Below are 20,375 nucleotides of genomic sequence, written 5' to 3' on the forward strand. Positions count from 1 at the left end.
CTCACATAGTGTGGATGAGGGATGGCAGTGCAGAGGATGCAACCCCACACTCTGCTAGGCTCTCTAAATCACCATGGTGGAGGATCTGCTTTAACAGCTTAACCAATGTTGGCTACAAAACACCATTGAGAGAAATTCTGGAATATTACTTTGCTGCATTGAAATTTAAACCAATCTAATATGACAGAGTTAAGATGCAATTTTCAAAATGAAAAAGTAGTTAAAATCAAGAAGGTGAGTGGAAATTATCCTACATGACCTGTTTCCATCCATCCATCCATCCATCCATCCATCCATCCATCCATCCATCCATCCATCCATCCATCCATCCATCCATCCATCCATCCATCCATCCATCCATCCATCCATCCATCCATCCATCCATCGCCTTGATAACACCTGTGATTTGTAGGGATGCCTTTATCATGGCAGTGGAGAATTATACTTTTTTGGTACCAACGTTGGTTGAGGATTACAAAAAATCAGACGCAAAAAAAGAGACACGACTGGAAATTCCAACAGAACATAATAATGGATCAAAACTAGCAAATGAATACAGCAGGATTAATTTAATGTAGAATATCGTTTAAAAGCCTCTGTCATGTCTCTGACAAGCTGAAACGGGGACAACCTGGAAGCAGACAGACTATGTGGCATCAGTACTGCTATCATCATTTAAATATAGACCTCATCACTATTTCTGACGAACTAGAGTTGCTTCTTTCCGTAAACATTTAAAAAACAATCCACTAGACTTGGTTTCCAAGATTTTAAGACGTTTCGCTACCTCTTCAGGAAGCTTTCTCAATTGAAATGTCTGGATCCGCAGTGAGTTCGAGTCTTTATATAGACAAGGCCTTGTATTGCTTGGAAACATGCAAATGGAAACCGATGAAAGACTCAAACTCACTGCGGATCCAGACATTTGGAGTCTGGAGAGGTAGCTAAACGTCTTCAAATCTTGGAAACCAAGACCAGTGGATTGTTTTTTTAAACGTTTACGGAATGACTATGACCTGGATGACTGAGAATCTTCTTCAGCATAGAGTTGCTTCTATTTGCATTCTATTTTTGGAGGTATTTAAGCGGATTTTGTTGGATAAACTGAAAAATATATGTGTACGATTTACACATGTAAAAAAAATATAGAAAACCAAAAAACGGGCAAAAAAACAGGGATTTACAAGAGACACGAGGATCTGAATCTAACCGGAAAACCTGTGGTGTACAGTATACACAGAGAAGAATTGATTACTGATACTTGAAGCTGGGTTATATAAGTTATTAACTGTAGAATGTGGTGTGAGCGTGCAAATTCTCACTCATCCGGTCATTGCAACAATGAAACAGGCCTAAATCAGAGGCGACTTGCCTTATGTTGAATTTTCCTGAAAACATTTTAACACCTTTGACCGAGAAAACTAAATAAGTGTCACAACGTTTTCAGAATAGCTGAGCGAAAGTCCAGTTGTCTCTGACTTAGGCCTATTTGGTGATCGACTGTGGTACAGAGAGAGAATGATTTAAGGGGGGAGAATTGATCAGAGCTGATTGCCTTTTGTGTTTACCCCTGATATAAACTGCTTTAATTATGTTTTCATGCTTTTAAGTTCCTTATTGAAATGTGTAGAAAGTGCTGAAAGGACCAGAGTTTTTCTAGGAATACCATAACTGAACAGCGCCCCTCACCAACATGTTACTACCCATTACTACTAAGTTGGCTACTATATTTTCTTTCCTCTGCTCACCGGACAGATCACTTTGTTTAGAAATATGGAACATAGATTGTTTGAAAATCAATTACAATTATGATATTAAGGCAGTTCTGCAAGTTTGGTTGGAAAAATAAAACAAAATTTAACACATTTTTATTCTTTGTTTAACAAAAAGATAAAAAAAACAATATAAATGTAAAAAGCAATAATAATATTACTGCAAAATTCCACATAGTTATATTAAGATAGAAATAGTTTTTTTCTGCTTCAAATCAAAGCAGGTTCATCATTTTTTATTATTTTTTTTACTGTAATTATCATGCAAACGTGCTATTTTATTTTAAGGTTGTCGCATCTGAAACCATCTTAGTCATAGTTTAGAGAGATGTTTACTGCTGGCTATGTTTCTACAGTATAGACCAGCTCATGCAATAAGGATGAGCGACATATGGCTGTGTGTAAGCACACCGAGAGCAGCTCCTTAAGTGAATCTTGAGTTATTCATCCAGATGAATGGAAAACCCTGCGGCCTGAGATTTTACGCTACATTTCATCCCAGGTCAATTAGGCATTATGCTCTGCTGCTCTACTGGGTCGGTGGCTTAAAATAATAGAAAAACAAAAAACACAGCTTATACAGGTTTAAGGCGCTGTGACATTATAAAGCCAGCAGTAGTTTGTCAACCAGAAATGACCTTGGGTTGTGGAGAAGGGTCGGCGCAGGATAATGTCTCTCCGGTAATATCGCATGAGGAAAAAAGATGAGGAAGTGTCAGGGCAAAAACTACCCTGTCATAGGTTCAAATTTCTGACTGCGTCTGGATGATCCGCACCCTCCTAAATCAGATCGATGCCGATAGTTAAGGAGATGGGTTCAAAAATAAAAAAAAATGGGGCAATGCTGTGTCTCTGAGCATGTCCACCACCTGTAATTGTGCTTTGATTTATGCATTGTCAAATAGTCCCTGTGACAACACCTGCTGCCACTGAAAACCATCAATAACAGCTGGGGTGAAAGGTCATTTAATTTGATTTTTACCCATCTCTCTCAGCTTTCATTGCGGTGGCCATATTTCCCCCCCCTTCTTTTTATGGTATCTTCATTATTTTGTGTGAAAAAGCAATAAAAAAGTGTCAGTGGCATGGGCGCTCGGCGGGAGAGTGGTGTGAGTCAGAACAGGAGGAGTCACTCCCAGCAGAACTGCAGTCAAACTCAGGAGAAATTTAGACAGCGTTTCAATGTCATTTAAAAACTTAAGTCACTTTTATTAAAAATAAATAAACAAATACTTGTATTTTACACCTTTTAGGCTGAGAGTGAACAAGTTCATATGAATGTTTGCCTTAAGTCCAGTTTGATATCATTGGTAAATATAATCATGATGTTAATAAGTATTCTGAGGAAATGTTCAAATATATTTAACATAGATACATTTAAAACCAACAACTAGATCATTAATATCTGAAGCATTTTATTTCTCAAAAACTCTAAAAAAGGAACAATAAAAATCTTAAAGCAAACGAAACATTAGAAATAACGACCAAAAGGGAAGCTGCCATGTCAGTGGTCACCAGTCACTGTTGTACATCACAGAAAGAAAGTCTGGCCTGAGTTTTATTCACCGGTACAATAATGAGGCAGTTAGAGTTGGTTTTACAACCATATCTATGACCAAAACCTGGACTGTTTTTAATCTGGACAGTTTAGGATTTAAAGTCACTTTTTATAATCATATATTAGTATTTTGATGAGGAAATCAGTTATAGGTCTGCAATATGTTACAATTTTCTTTAGATCAGAAAGTCAGCTGGCCCTAAACAATAAACTAGAGTATAATTTAATGCATTCTAGATAATACAATAAACCACAATTAAGGTGGAAGTCAGGATTGAGCTAATTTCTGACTATTTCACTTCATAATTAATATAATCAACTATAACAAAAATGAACTGATTCACCACTGTTAAAGTACAAAGTTATGATAAGTGTTTGTAAAGAGATATGAAACAGAACTGTAAAGGGTTAATGTTGATTTCTAGATTGGACATGAAGGTATGTGTTGGGAAACTGACCCAGAGCCGATTGAATTTAATCTATAGCTTTAATATTTTCCTCTTTACACTTTCACTCATGTTATTGCACTTAATGAGTTTTGATCTAAATTTTGCCTGAAAAAAAAAAGAGCAAATTCCTTAAATCTCTGATGAAAATCGTTTGCTATCATCAATTCTGCTTAAAAAACTTCTAATTCAGTTTCTACTGGTGATGTAGGGGAGTGATTGGTTTGGAAAATTCATAATGGCATACCCCAAATGTGCATGTTTTTTACTGGGAGATATAACTACAGCACAGGAGCTATCTATTTTGATAAAGCTAAGTAAACATTTCCAAACCAATATAAATGACATAACTATTGCAGAATCCATTTAAATCCCTTACGATCTGATTTTATTTAGCATTGATCTTGAAGTGCCACTTAGTAGCAGTGACAGGCAGCGTATCAGAGAACTTTAAGCTCGAGCAGCGGTTCTCCTCTTGTTTAAAACATCTCCTGGTTTGTGAGTAATGCCGAGGACCAACGCCAGCAGCATGACGAGCAGAGGCTCGCAGGACAGGAAGGTTCATCACAACACAAACACATCCTGCTCCCCCATCTGCCAACACCACACTGATAAAGTTACAATAAAGAGATAGTGAAACAAAATCAATGCGGATGGGGGGAGAGAGACAGAGCACGGGTGTGTGTGCTGCAGGGGAGGAAACTGATTTGCAGGAGTTCAGAGGTGTGCACAGCCACACACAAGAACACGAACGCCGCGCTCCTCCCATCCCTCCGCCGGAGCAAGGCCCCATGGTGCCCCTTGACGCCACGAGCGCCTGGAAAATTTAATCTTCCCAAATACTCATCAGGGCTCTCCATCGTCCTGCCGTGACAGCGCCGGGGATAATTAATTATACAATTTCGATGGGAATATCGACTAAACAAACCTATTAATCATAGCAAAAGTCAATAGGCATGGACACATTCAATCATGTCCCGACCAATGATTACTCCTCTCAAAATACAATAATTATTTTCAAGAGCTGCCTCGAATTAAATTTCTGTCAAGCTGGTACAAGTCTTGCAGTTGATGAAGGATGCAATGGATTTTTTTTTTCTCTACCCTGCCCCGGCAGAGGAGTGGGAGGCGGGACATTTATCCTTTTGGAAAGGTAGTTTGTTTTATAAGGATCATAACACGGTGTGTTTAACTAGACCATGACCATCAGATTATCTCTGATGCCCCCATTATGTCATCCATCTTGTCTGACTGGCTGAGGAGGTGGGGAGGAAGGAAAGGAAGAGGAGGTGCTGAATTTGAGGCGGAGGGGGGGGGGATCAGCCTCAAAGAGGAACTGTTTCACAGACAGCCTCATAACCCCTGATACCCCTTAATAAATAGCTGGTTTTCATCTGAAAACAGAGTCAGACATCTGAGCAGCGGCACAACAAAACCTGATTTTTTCAAGCTTCTTGTGTTATAGAGTCACAGAAAGCATGATTAGAGCGCCTTTTTTCTTCAATTTCTTCCTCTAACTGTATACAGTATTACCGAAGATATTCAACAAATAAAAAAAAACAAAAAAACAAGAGTGGTCTAATAAGTTTTACCCCATCTGGATCATTACAAAAAAAAGGAACAATAGGAAACTTTATCTATACAATGGATTAGGGGTTAATGAATTCAGCTGCAAGTTTAAATTTCTAAGTTTGAAGTTGGAAAAATTAACAGAAAGGCACAAAAACATCACTTCTGTCTGTCTTGTATCCATAATGGATTTTGAGACCTTATAGAAGTCTTAATTTGCACCTTTAGTGAGTTGTATATCATTAAATCGAATTGGTCCATTAGTGAGAAAGTTGCTAAAGAGTTTAAAATGTTAGATGAAGAAAAAAATAAATTAGAATCTGTTAGGTCGGGTTTGGTTTTTGACTTGCAAAGAGTATAATCAGCTGCTTTACACAGGGTTTATACATGAATGAGTAACTCTTATTTAATGCTTTTTAATGCTCTTAGAAATAATCTTAATGCCATCAACAAGTACCCATGACTGATATATATATACACGGCAAAATCCTTCGTCATCTTCACCGTGGACAGGCTGCAGCCATGTCCTGAGTTCCTCGTTTTCCTGCCACTTTGGTTCAAATTTGCATTTTTCCCATTCTCTAGCCTTTTCTCCGCCTCAAGCTTCTTTTCCGAAGCATTTTATTGCCACGATTATCAAATTTAATGAATTTTAATGCCAATTAAGGTCTTAATTTAAAAAATAATAATTTAATGACTTTTAATGACTTTTAATGACCCACGGAAACCCTGTTACAGTAGACTGTCTCAGTTTGAATAAGCAACTCTCTAAGCGTTCTGCACATCTATTCAAAGACCATGTTTTGCCTGAACAACATACTGTGAAAGTGTGCGCTTTCAAGATCATAGGTAATCCAAACTTAGTCACCAAGAATCCTCCTGATCAGACACCTGGACGTCATCAACAGAACCAATCAGCGCTACTCCACTCTCGATCCCCAAAATTTAGCTCCTCCACCTTCTAGATGAGGATACATTTGGTGAATTAAGCTTCTTGTAAAAGAAACCTTATTTTTTTCAGTTGGGCTTTATATCTGCAGACCATAAATAAGGCCTGAACGTAGGATAAAAAAAGTAAATCATAACTTTATAAGGCTCCAATTTGTCTCACAGTCCAACCTATCGTCACTTCAGAACAAGACACTAAATTAAATTAACTTTTCTGCTTTAAGCAAAGACTGACCTCCAGCCTGGATCCACCTTTTTCAAGTTAGGAACCATGACTTCAGGTTTAGAGATTCCACCTCATCTTGGCTGCTTTGTGTCATGCTGAAAATCACTTTAGTGCAATCTGAGGGTCATGGCTTTAGAGAAGCAAACCATCTGCAAGAAGTAAAGACTTCTGCCACTCTGCATGTATGGATTGGGATCCAGTCCATGAAAAGCATAAAAGAGATCCGTGACAGGGGAGAAACAGGAAGGTCAAATGCTGAGTCATACTCTGCCAGCTTAAAATCCAGCCCAGACTTTTGCTTCAAACCATTAAATTGGGGCTAAGGTTGAAGGAAATGTTATATATTTTGAAAAACCATTTAATATGATTACATATCAGATAACAAAAAGTGTTTCTGTTCCATTCTCTTATAATAAATCTGCTGCTTTATGTAATTGAGTAGAGATTTTTTATGTTCTAAATTTATATTCAGATCCAGGTGATTCTTAGCGTTCAGCAATTTGGCTATTTTGGCTTTAGAGGTTCATAAATGACTGCTGATTTATTGTCCTGGGCTTATATTAACTTTTTATATTATGAGTCAAACAGCTTTAATAAGCTCCTGCTTCATGCTCTATTCTGTCGATGCATGTGTTTGTAGGTGTGTATGCCTCTTTAAGAATTTAACAAGCTGCAATGTTGAACTACTTAATGTAATATACAGGCATATAAAAGCAGAGGAATGTAAAAGGGGCTTTCAGCTGCACATACTTAACACTCGATCTCTGTGCATACATGCTTAGTCAAAATTTATTCCAAAGACATCTGGGTTCAAATGCCATCTTTACATGAAGGTGAACTTCTTTCCAGCTCTTGCCTGCTAAAATTCATCCCATCTCTATCCCCAAAACTGGCAAATCCAGTTCTAGGGCGGCACTGAAAGTACTGGTGCCACCCTAGAACCAGTTTTGCCTGCAAAGGTCTGGTCTTACTGTTATTACAACACTAGCACCAAAACAAGGCATGGGAAGCTTTTTAAGGCCGACTTACTGTATGCAGGGCGTTCTTCAATGACTCACTTTATAAACTGCAAATAGATTTTCTCAGCATGTGCTTATTTATTCTCACTGGACTCTGTAAAAGCTATTCAATCAAATCTGTTGTGGCTCCTTCATGCTATATTTGCCTTTGAACATTTCACAGATAATCCATTTAAATTGTTATACACTGCAGCTGCTGTTAGCATAAAGAAACGAGTGAGTCTATGATGCTGTTAGGATAAATTTAATATTGTAATAGATTAGTAGTAGATCAGTGGGCAGGTGAGCATTTGATGGGTTAAGATGTAAAGGGTCAACTTACTGAGGTCCCATTGTTTTCCCGGAAAATGTTCTGGTTGACATATTCAAAAGTCTTCTTTTGAACTTGTAGAATAACCTAAATGAAAAGAAAAAGATTAAACGTGCTCTGATTAATGACAGTTATTATGAGAGGTAATTAGAGGTTTAATTAACATCAGTGAGCAGCAGAGGCAGACGGCATCGTGTTATTGCTGCTGAGGTCAGGCACAATCTTAAACCAAGACAGGTGGAGCAAAAGAACAATGCAATAAAGCTGTTTTTACACCTAATTACAGATGCATCTTTGATATCCCAGAGTAACGCAGGTGAGTTGTAATCAGTGAATAATAAACAACTAACCTTTTGATCATTACCACTTTCTCTGAATATTAGCCTGTCCACTTCATTGGTGTTGGGGTCTTTGACGGCCTGCATGGTGGCAGCAGAACAGAGAGTCTGGAAGAGAGGGAGAGGAAGATAGTGAGGCATTCCGGAAACACAGGTAGCAAAAATACAAGCATGGAGTTTTGGTTGGAAAGGACTTTCCAGCCACTGAATTTTAAATCTGTGTATTTTCTTCCATAATTTGGAGGAAATTCAAAGGCCAGTTTCACCTCAACCACTTGCCTATTTCAAACCCTTCTAGCTATACATTCACCCACTGTTCTTTGCACACTTTCTTATGTTTTAATTTTTTATTTTCCCAGACCTCTGCTCTTAAGCATAGTTGAGAAAATTTTAATTATCTTGAGGCCACATAGAGCTTTGGGAAAGCTATTTCAGAACCTTAATATTACTCTTTTTTTTTTTTCTATCACAAAAACCGTCATGGATATGCGTTTCAAATCATGCCTCTTTTGAACTTCTGTGTTTAACGTTTAGCCAGTAATTTACTTGATCCGACACAAGGCCGAAGAAATAGAATGTAGCCCTCCTTCTGGATCCTTCCATCCAGGCTCGGACTGGTAATCTATGATACCGGGCATTTGCCCGCTGGGCCGGTTCTAACTTCAGAGATCGAGGGCTGGCCCTCCTTCAATCATACCGGCCCCAACACTTACTCTGCGGCCGAAGCTCCTACCTGTGTAAATGACTCAAGCAGCTCAAGAAGTAAAACAATGTTAACTACTAAATGATACATGCAGTATATATAGCCCTTCATTGTTATGCACATCCTTGTGACGGTAGGCATATAGTGTCATTTCCTATTTTGTAAAATCCTTGCAAAAAAACCTATTTATAATAAAACAAAAAGGCTTTCTTTAAACCAAACTACGATTTTCTTCTTATATTTGGCGGATTTATGTTCGAATATTTTTCGAAAATATGTTGCGGTGCATGATGGGGTTTTGCATCTATTACGTTATTTCATTTTATTGCCTAAATGCCACCTAGACTCGCAGTGAATGTTTATACAACGCTGAGCCTTCATGGATTCATTCTTGAAGGACTGCCTGTCTGCCTCTATATTGTATCGTTTTATGTTGATGTTTTTGCAACACTCGTGCTTACGTTGTAGACCTGGTGCGTGTGAGTGGGTGTCTGGCTGGCTTTGTGCAAGTGGACGTTGCGCAGCAGAAGTCACTGTCAAGTTCGTGTTAAATAACCAAAGCCAGTAAAACCTCATTATAGAAGTCTTGGTTATGGTTGTCGTGTGATGATCGTTTAATCCACAATGTGTAATCGTATTGATTTGACTCCCCTTTTATTTCTATTTTTTTCGACCCACTACCACGTGGTAGTGGGTCGATGTAGATGGAAAAATGCCAGGACCAAAATTCATTCCCAGTCCGACCCTGCTGCCATCGACTCTTTTTGATTGACCAGGTCCTTTGGCAGTAAAACCACCCATTGGCAACAGCTGATACTATATTTATGGACTAAAGTTTGTCGTCATTTTTCTGTACTGTAGATCCTCCTCATCACAACTGTTCAGTTACTGTCTTTTTGAAGAAAAAAATGGTTATTGGAAGATCAACTGATTCAAATAAACTCCAACAATTCTTCTGAGAATCTGATCCTATATGCCCTACAGTACATATAGGTAGGCCAACTGACTGATTACTAGATTGTCGACACCTGTGATGTCAATTAGTGGACACACCTTGATCCAACATGCCCCTTTGCTCACATTATTTTCTATCTTTTGTATGTGTACCTTTTCCAAGCCGGTTTTATGAGTTTATTTCTTAAATCATTCTGTTGAATCATGGTTGAAAAGCAATGTCTGACTTTAATTTGTTCATTTTCATTAGATTTTTATCATTACATTTGTCAGAATTAAGTTATGTCTGTGAACAATTTGGGTTTTTCTTTCATTAAACAAGAAGCACCAACAGTTTTGTGCAGGTGTGGATCAAATCTGTAAGGAAAAAAAATGTTTTAAAATTGATTTAAATGTCTCAATTTAATTTATGCAGTAGACTCCAGTGTCTGCATAAAGGGAATTCGGTGAACTAATTTTTGTGACTATGCTTAAATATCAGGTAGAGGCATGGCAACCGAAAATTTCAAATGAAATGAATCATCATTCAGTCAGAATTATGCAAGAAGCTTGATTATTGCTTTAAAAATGTTTCAGACAGCACTACTGAAGCAATGATGCATGCATTTTAACTGCTGATCTCAACGGTTTATCATGATACTGCAGATCAAATGTTCAAATCAGGGACACCTTACAGTTAACCAGATGTTCATTTATACCCAACACTGTGTTGCATTCAAATGCTTGTTTTAAAGAACCATCCCACAAACTCCCACCTCACTGTCCCTCCTTTTTGTCTCATCTATGTACTTAGCCCCTGGCCTGTGTGCAGGGTTAAATTCGGCTTTGTGAACTCTCTTAACAATTAGTTAAACATTCGGCCATCTGTGTTTGAAGACAGCTGAATAAGGAAATCCCTCAGCCAGAGGTTCCCATAGCACACAGCAGAGGCTGAGAGGACTGATTGAAATTCAAAGCACAGATTAGCTAATCGGGTCAGGCCAATATAGCCGGTAGAAAAAAAAAAAGAAAGAAAAAAGCTCTTAGGCTGAAATGTCACAAATCAGACCTGCTTCGGCCATGAAGAAATGGCGCACCAGATTAGAACAAACACCGTACCCTGAGAGAAAGTGGAACAACTCCTTGCAGACCACCCCTCCCCACACAGCTCCACCGCCTCCTTCGTGCTTGCCCCCACTCCCAAAAGGAAATTTCTAAAGCCCCAACAAATCGCTCCATCTTTCACTCATTTAGGCCATCCAAATGTTGGGTCAATATGGTCCCCTGGCAGCCAAATGCTAATGCGCTTAAGTGTGCTTAAGCAGCTTTGTGCAATGAATAGGCAAAAGAAGGAGCTAGTGAGAAGGGCAAGAGATGCTTTCCCTGTCAAAAAGTCATTGTATCCACATTAGGAAATACAACCTCAGAAGGTCCTTTTTTGTTTTCTCTGATGGCTTTACTGTCAGTAGTATACAGATTTGACCTAATATAAATTATTAAGTGAAAAATAAACCCCCCTTTAAAAACACTTTGGACATCTTTTATATTTTTATTTTCTTACTTCTTCCATAAGACCTCCCCTTCTTTAGTTTCACAAAAATTATTTCATTTCTTTTTTTATTATTCTATTTCCTTCTTTTATATCTTTTTCTTTCTTTTTGATTCTTGATTCTAATACAAGAATCATTTATAAATAAAAAAAGATCTTAAATCCCAGATTTGAATTTCCCAGAAATTCAAATCTTTAAAAACATTGCTTTTAAAAAATGCTCCAATAGCCCACAGATGTCACAGCAAAATCTGATCTGAAAATAAATAAAAATGTCTTAAAATGAGAGTTGCTCTTAATGTGAGCACAAATAATTTCATTCGCCAATGAAATTGGTTATTTTTCCCTGGAAATATGCTAAATAGAGGTTATTCACTTTTTCATATTTTTCTTATTTTAAATATCATCTTATTCCATTGGCAAATCCTCTTAATTACCTTCTCAAAACAAAAGAGAATACAAGCATTTCAAGTAAAATTAACTTATTTAAACTTTTATGTCTTCTATATAGTGTCATGAAAGATTTCAAACACCTTGAACTTTTTAAAAATTATATGAGCTTATAATCACACCGATATATTTCACAGATATTTCACCTGATATAACTGTAAAGTTAAATAATTTTCTACATAATTTAACAATTTTTGCACATTGGCATTAAGATTTAGACCTTTTTACAATGACACCCAAAATTAAATCCATTGCAACAAGCTGTCTTCAGTAATCACCAAATTAGTAAATAACGCCCTTTTTTGTAACATAATCTAATAATAAATCGATATGGTTTGTGAAGGGTTCAACGGTTTAATAGAGAACAGCAACCTGAGGATCAAGGGACACATCAAGCTGGTCAGGAGGAAAGTTGTGAAGAAATTTGAATCAGTGTTAGTTATTAAATGAGAGCCCAAACTTTAAAAATCTCACAGAGATCTGATGAAAAATTCATAATCAGAAAACACCAGCACATGGCAAAGCTGCAAACATAGCAGCACTTCAGACAAGTAAAGCATTAATTGAAGAGGCATCTAAAGGTCCACAGCTCATGTTAGATAATCTGTTGATAATATATCTATTAGGCTTGCAGTCTACAAATCCTGGCCTTTATGGAAGAGTCAGCAAAAGAAAATCCCTGGAAGTTTCGTCTGCAGCTAGACTAAAATTAAATGTTTGCTGTATGCAAAATTCTATATGTTTTGGAAAACTATGTGCATCCTCACAGAAGAAACATGTTGATGCCAGCACCGTGTCATGAAGCTGCTTTACTTTAGCAAGAAAGGAAGGCTGGTCAGAGCTGATGGGAAGAAAGAGGAGCTGCAATAAACATAATATAGTCACCAAACAAAACCCTGCACCTTGAAAGGAAACCCTAAGGCTGCAGAACCCTTGAGATTGGGGTGAATTTTCTCCTTCCAGAAAAAAAAAAGTATCACACTCACTATACAAGCAGGCATACAACAAAACGCTTCAAATCTAAGTAATACTTGAATATTTCCTTTCACATCTACAACTAAATAACTGTTGCTTACAGGACATCGGTCCTGTAAGCAACTGTGCTACACAAACTTTTCTAATTTTATATGAAAAAAGATCCAAACATAAATATATATTGTTATACTTCACATTTAAACACAAGTTTGTCTTGGTCTATTATAGAAAATTATAGTAAAATGCATTGAGGGTGTGTGTTTGAAAACTTACAACTTTTTAAAAGATTTAAGAGCTATGTTTGGCATTGTAAACTGACAAATCATTCACATAACTTACAGGGAAAAAAATAGAAATAATGGATGTTCCAATGATAGGATAGGTCCATATATTTAGTATTTATGCAAGCCTCGAGCTTTTGCCAGGAGAGTTCGGCCAGGACAGCTCAACAATTAGCTAATGCTTCCTTTTCTTGTAGGAAAATGTCTTTTCCTAGAATGATTGCTCTTTGGAATCCTGGCTGAATTCAATTATTTCAGCTTCTGGGTAATGTATGATTCCAGCTGGCCTGTAGGGAAAGCAGCACAGAAGCACAACGCGCTTCTTTTAAGGAGGATGCACAAGAGCTTAATGGGGAAAATATTTTAACAAATTAAAGTTTGCTAGATCAATACTGCTGCAGGATCTCCTTTAGCTATTCTGTCCTGCAGATTTGCATAGTTCTGCAGGCTGACATTAAAACGATTGATCCATCCATATGTTCAATCATTGAGCTACCAAAGTATCAGTGAAGCCGCTGGCAGGTGATTGAACACAATTGATTACAGCTAACCTATTGTCTTTCTCCCGAATGGCTCATTGAAGTATGGTTAAATCCTCCAGGAGTCTCACTTCATCTTGGTGTTTTTGTCATAAAATCTGACCTGCAAACACTGTGTTGAGATGGGAAAAATGAGAACCCCATGCTGTCACTTAAAATCATACCAAAGCACTAATATGTCCTTCGTAGAGTCAGCTGCATAGCCTGTCCAGGTGCTTCTGCCGAATTGCTGAACAGACTACTCCCTTCAAAGCTGCTGCTCCTTAAACATATTACACATACACTGATGACCCTAAATGCATTAAGACCAATAACATAATTCCTGTGCTTGCAATTGACTCCTTGTTTTTTACAGGCTTATCAGTCTGCAGGAGGCAAAAGATGGTAGGCAATGGGAAAATATAGAGAGATTGAAGTACAAAGCTTTGCTTGGAAGACCAGCTAAAGCAATCTGTTGCGCTTTTAAGATTAATGACATAGACTGAAACTCAACTAGACTAACAACATAAACTGTGTTCAGCTGAAACATATTGGAAATCTTAGTGTTGTAGTTAAGACCACACCAACCAAGAACAAAAAGTACAGAGATTGAGACGAGGTCTGGACATTATTGTCTTGGTCTCTGTGGTCATGACTACAAACCAGCGCATTCAGCTCGGCAAAGAACTCATGCTCTTCCTCAACACTGAAGTCCTCAGACATTTTTCTTTCGTTGTTTCTTTCTTTGCACAGGTAAACAGCACATTTCTNTAAGACCAATAACATAATTCCTGTGCTTGCAATTGACTCCTTGTTTTTTACAGGCTTATCAGTCTCCAGGAGGCAAAAGATGGTAGGCAATGGGAGAAAATTAACAAGCAGCAGTGGTGGAGATGGCAGGGATAAAGTGATTGAAGCACAAAGCTTTGCTTGGAAGACCAGCTAAAGCAATCTGTTGCACTTTTAAGATTAATGACATAGACTGAAACTCAACCAGACTAACAACATCCACTGTGTTCAACTGAAACACATTGGATATCTTAGCATTGCAGTTAAGACCACACCAACCAAGAAGTACAGAGATTGAGACGAGGTCAGGACATTATGGTCTTGGTCTCTGTGGTCATGACTACAACACTAGGAAATCCAAATGTAACACAATGGACAGGCTTAAAAGGAGCTTAAGCTATATGAAACTGATACCCCATCCACGTGACCAAACTCAACAAATATACTGAAGGGTTAGTGCTTCGTTAGTCCAGGTTTTTGCTGTTAAAATTATAATTTATAAAAATGAATAAATAATACAGAAAAGATCATGTGTGCTTCTTTTGTTTCTGATTTTTTAGGCCACCCAGTGGTCAACCATCCCCCATTGAGTTCTGAATTGATTAAGAATCATCTACTTTTTCAATGCTACATGATTTGTGCAGGTAAAACTGTCATTTGTGGTACTTTGGTTTTTGAGAATCATTTTCAATTTCAGCCAATAATGTTAGCATCCCAGCAGACAGGGCTGCGCATGTCTCCACATATATAAAGTTATTGCATAACATAATATGGCACTCCTGTGTAGGCATTGAATATAACAGTGGGAATGTTTACTTTACGTAGTGGGTGGAGTGATTGTTTCCCATTTTTTATTAGTTCAACATCCTCACAGATCCTTCAGTTTGGACCTACCGTTACCCTTGGCAACCCCATAGAATTTCCTGTGATGGTTGCACTGTCAGTTTCCATTTCACAATTAAAGCACAAGCGAAACTTAACTTCACGGACTGCTGCTAAATTGTTCTCTATACTCAACTTTTAAATCAGTCAAGGGAAACCATAATTTTTTTGTTAAAAGCCCTGGAAGTGCTAAAAAAACAAAAAACAGTCTGGATCTGGATGATGGTCGGATGTGGCGGTACTTCCTTGTAGATCTGGGGAAAGGCAGCAAACAGACTGGGGTCTGTGCTGCAGATAAGGGAGGATGAGGAACAATTTAATTTTTCTAGGGTTAAATTGAAACAGCTTTCTTAAAGCCACATAAAAACCTCTTAAGAGCATTCCTTCATTTATTATTTTCTAACATTATTTCCTCAATATTCAATTTTAGCTGAGAAAAGCTTCACCTCAGCTGCACTTCTTTAACCTACATCACAATCACAACCAGTCCCTTATTGGTTGCAGTGATGCAATTTCATAGAAAGGTTCAGATTTTTTAATTTCTGCAATCACCTTTCCGCTCTATCCATGTGGTGCTGCTGTTTGACAACACCTCAGCTCTATCAAGTGGCCCGAAGTGAGAGCGTGACAGTGAAATGCTTGAGATTCACTGCTGGCTGTTTTCCCAGCCTTCTAACCGCGCATTTTGCATAGAGAATTAATTCATTGACCTTGGAATCGACACAATGCTCGGTCCGAATGCACCTTTAAGCAGTATTGTCAACAAAAACCCTGGATAGCTTGAAAACTGCCCTAACTCCTGCTTTAAAGAGTTGATAACACTAATGATGAACAGTTTATTGAGATAACAGGTGCATCTGATTAGCAAAAACTCACTGCTACTTTTCCACTTAAATTTTCAAAAATCATATACCCCTGTCCCTGTGTGAGAAGTAAGTGTGCAAAGAGCAGGACTTAAAAAATGAACCGTTCATTGCTAATTGCCAGATATTTTGGACAGGGGTGACCCCCTGTCAGCTGGGGCATTGGCATTGTCAGAATGCACTATTATTTTCCTCTTGACACGCAAGGCAGCACTGCCAGAAGATTTAAGGTATGCCAGCCAGGGTGGCAGGTCCAGCTTGCACTATGATAACTTTTATCCTACTCACTATGTTCATCTTCATCAAAATAAATTGGCTGAATGAGTGCAGCCTGAGTAGGCAACAACAGATGTGGTCTCCTGCTTTCCTGCAAGCTATTACAAATGATAGCCAGTAAATCAGCTGTGACCCTTCCCACCTCATATGGCTGGAGACCAGCCAGAGTTATCCTCTCCTCTCTGCCTGTGGCAGGCTTATTTAATGCCTCCAAACACAATGGATTCATTATTGACACATACGGAGCTTGATGGCAATCGGCATGGAGGAGAGGTGAGAGTGGACACATCATCAACCGCAAAGTTAGTCTCTACATGACCTACTGGTCAGCGGCTGACCCCAGTAAACTCTCTCCAACACTAACCCCTTCCCATGAACTCGTTTGGCGATGTGAGAATTGATACCAAGAGTCCATGGCAGAGAGCGCTTCGTAGGAGGTCTACGAACCCACCACGCCTTCGGCGAAATAGAGATTGGAGAGGTAAGAGGGCGTGCGCAACAGCGATAATGTGCCCTATTTATCTTGTGCATTATAACATCTGGGAAACTTCTCTAAAAACAAAAGAGAGCACTGAGGGCTGTCATTCTGCTTTTACCTTCAGAAACCCACCAAAAGCATTTGTCCCTTCGAAATGGATAATGGACAGGCCACAAATCATTCAGGACAACAGCACGAAGGGTTGTGTTTGAGGGAACCTGAATGTGTGTGTGTATGCGTGTGTGTGTCCTTGGCATTTAACTCCTCTGCTGGCCCATTCTGCAGAGCCCTGCAGGACAAATTGCCCTGCATGGTTGTCTTTGAGAAGCAGTGCAGCGCGCAGAGAAAGGGACAGGACTGAAACACAGAGAACAGGCCTATAAAAATTCATCACTTTGACCCCCCTGACCTTCTTTTATTCAGGGGGTTACACACGCACAAGCACACACCACCCATCTGAGCTCTTAGACACAACTATTTGGAAGTTTTTTTTTTTTCAGATTTTCTGTAAGGTTTCCAACAAACAACACAAGACAGACTTAACAACACATTCAGAGAAAAAGAAATTCCCTACATCTCCTGATCTCTGCTACTATTTCTCCCACATATGCTCCCGACAAGCAGCAGACACAAAGGCCAAGGAAAAGCTTTCTCAACAGGAAAAAGGCCACCAGATGCCTCTTTGTGGCAATTCCTCTGTATAAAGCAAAGGCAGTAAAAAGAGGGTGGGCTCTCCTGAGGCATATTAGTCCCAGTAAGAGGACGACATTGTCTCAGGCAAGGCTCTTGACACATTACTGCCACCTGTACAAAGAAAACCTAATGAGAGATTTAATCTGAGAAACCTCCCGTGCCACTTTAAGTCAGCACTTTGAAAACCAACCATGGCAGATGTCTGCAAGACTGTTTAACGTGCAGGCTTCTCCTAACCTCTCAATGAAGCTGGGCGGGCTTATATTGTTCCGTAGCCATATGGTTACATATCTGCTGCATTTGTCTTCAAATGAGTAAATCGTGTTTTCCTTTTAACACCTCAGGTTTACAGGGGAGCTTTTATCCAGAGAACTAGCAAAAAAACCCAGAGCCAACACTGTGCTAGCTTTAAATGCCATCAAACTTTTAAGGCAGAAAATCTAAGGAGTAATCAAGGTAGGAAATACTAATAGACTGCCCATAGACTGCCTATCTCCGGCAGTCTATGAGCGGGTCTGCAGTCCGTCGCAGACAGACACAGAGACACACAGGACAAACAACCATTCAGACACACACACACACACCTAAGGACAATTTAGAGAAGCCAGTTAAACTAACCCTCATGTATTTGGTCTGTGGGAGGAAGCCGGAGTACCCGGAGAGAACCCATGCATGCACAGAGAGAACTCCGTGCAGAAAGACCCCAGGCCGGGAATCGAACCTGCAACCTTCTTGCTGCAAGTTATAGTCCAGAAATAAATATAGAATAAACAGGTGTAACTTCTCAGGTCCATTCATGTAGGTTTTAAGCCTAGATTAAACCCGGGATTGGAGGCGACTGTCAGTGTTGTGAGCTTACAGTGTAACGCACCCTGATGTAAAAAGAAAACCACACCCCCAGACAAATCAGGAAAAATCTCACCAAAGCGGACGTGCCAAGAGACTCTGAGGGGCAAGGAGGGGGGGTGGAGGTTAGGCAGGGTTGTAGAGAGGATGAAGGAAAGTGGCAGCCATTGATATATCATTATTAACAGGTAGTTTAGCTTAGACGGACTGAGGCATGGAGAGTGAGCAGAATGATACTGCTAGTTATGCCATAGATAGATCTTTTGAGGTGCAGGATGTTTGACCCACCGAAGGTTGAGGGAGACTATGTGGAGCTCAGTAAAACTTCAGGACGCTTACTTGACAAAATGTAGAGTAACAGAGTAGCACCACACTTTATATAGTTTATCTGTCTGGAAATTTGAGTTTGGGTTGAGTTACTATTCAATTTTTATAGAGTAAGAAAAAGCTTTATTTTAAGATGCTTTTTCTTTTTAATGTTCCCTCTTTTAAAACAAATCATCTGTTGATCTATGTCAGTGGCGGAATGCAAGATAACTCGGTAGAAAAACTTTTTAAGGTCTTCAAGTTATTCCATCCTAACTTAATAACAAAAACACATAAATCTTTCTTTTTTTAATAAAGCTGCAGATTTTGTTATCCCCTCTTCACTGCTTTCATTTAACTGGATATCGTTATCGTGAAACATAAGCCGAGCCACAGCTGAAAAAGAATGAGCTGCTGATAATGTAATACCTTTAAATGCAACTAAAAGTGGGGGCACTGATGGAAAAATAAACATGTACTAAGCACCTGAAAATGCTCCACACTCACTGGATTTACATTTTAAGCTGCACCTCTAAGTGGGAATCAATTACAGGAAACATACAGCGAGGCAATCTGTTGCTGCTGAGTCAATTAAAGAGCACGGAAGAGCCAATCTGTGATTAGCGATGGTCCAATAAGCAGGAGAGTATGCAGACTTCATTATGCTGCTATTCAATAAATGTATTTCTGTTTGGCTTAAAGAAAGACGGAGCTTTGTTGGCACAGCACAAACAGAAAAGGGCCTCATTTATCAACCTAGAAGGATAGTATTATTATTATCAAAATGACTTTTAAATTTTCTTTATTGGGAAGCGATGATGGATTTTAGGCAGACGGGCTTCATTTGCTGGGAAGGGAATTTTAAAAACCCTCCTTCCACACAAAGAGCATTGATTTACTCTGAGAAGCAGCCTTTAATTTGTTTACAGCATTTCATCCAAATGATGTGCTTGTCCACCAGGGTGAGGGAGAGCGGTGTAATTCAGCCCAGGAGAGTGTTGGGGGATGCTAGGCAACCATCTAGTGGGTGGGCTTTGTGATACATTTTACCAATTTTTCATGCCCATCCCTCTTGATGTGACCCCACTCGGGACCCTTTATGCCCCTGACAGCTCTGCGCAGGAAAACATGCTGCCGCTGTGATAGCATGAAATCGGGAACAAAGACCCCCACGGCGAGGAGAAGGGGGCCGCCGGGGCGCGCTGTGCTCCGGTCCCGCCTGGCTCTGGACACAAACAGATGTTAGACCAGCCCCAGCTCTCACTGGCCACCCCCCACCCAAAGGGGAAGGCCCTTTTTGGAGAACTGAACCCAAAAGGCATTGTTTAGGCCTCCTCTAAGACAAAACCTGCAGCCACTCCTTCTGAAAGGACCCAGTAGCATGGCTGTCGCAGATAAATCACACGATGAGACCCATGAATTCTCAATACGAGCCTTAATAGGCCCTCTTAAATATGATGGGATATTTGTGTGTGGTGTCAATGGGGCCTAGTGACTGTTAATGTCAGGGGAGAGAGAAGTTTAAAAGCCAGTGGTGCCAACACTGGGTTTACAGTTATGTTACAACAAGCTGTTCTGGATGAACATCACTTCTGACTACTTGGACTGTCGCAGATTTAAATAATCTACATGCTTCCTTTATCAGGT

The 20,375-nt window shown here is 39.3% G+C and overlaps 1 protein-coding gene across 1 annotated transcript in view; it reads right to left on the bottom strand.

The window, feature by feature from the left end:
• inpp5a (inositol polyphosphate-5-phosphatase A) overlaps window positions 1-20,375 on the bottom strand; it is a 118,444-nt gene that overhangs the window by 22,948 nt on the left and 75,121 nt on the right. The window contains exons 8-9 of the mRNA XM_015387960.1: window positions 8,199-8,294; window positions 7,861-7,935 (exon numbers count right to left, since the gene is read on the bottom strand). Of these exons, the coding sequence (XP_015243446.1) occupies window positions 7,861-7,935; window positions 8,199-8,294 (171 nt within the window). The remainder of the gene's footprint in view (window positions 1-7,860; window positions 7,936-8,198; window positions 8,295-20,375) is intronic.

Source organism: Cyprinodon variegatus, unplaced genomic scaffold (genome assembly GCF_000732505.1).
Source record: "Cyprinodon variegatus isolate N-32 unplaced genomic scaffold, C_variegatus-1.0 Scaffold409, whole genome shotgun sequence".
In the NCBI taxonomy this organism is placed as follows: Eukaryota; Metazoa; Chordata; class Actinopteri; order Cyprinodontiformes; family Cyprinodontidae; genus Cyprinodon; species Cyprinodon variegatus.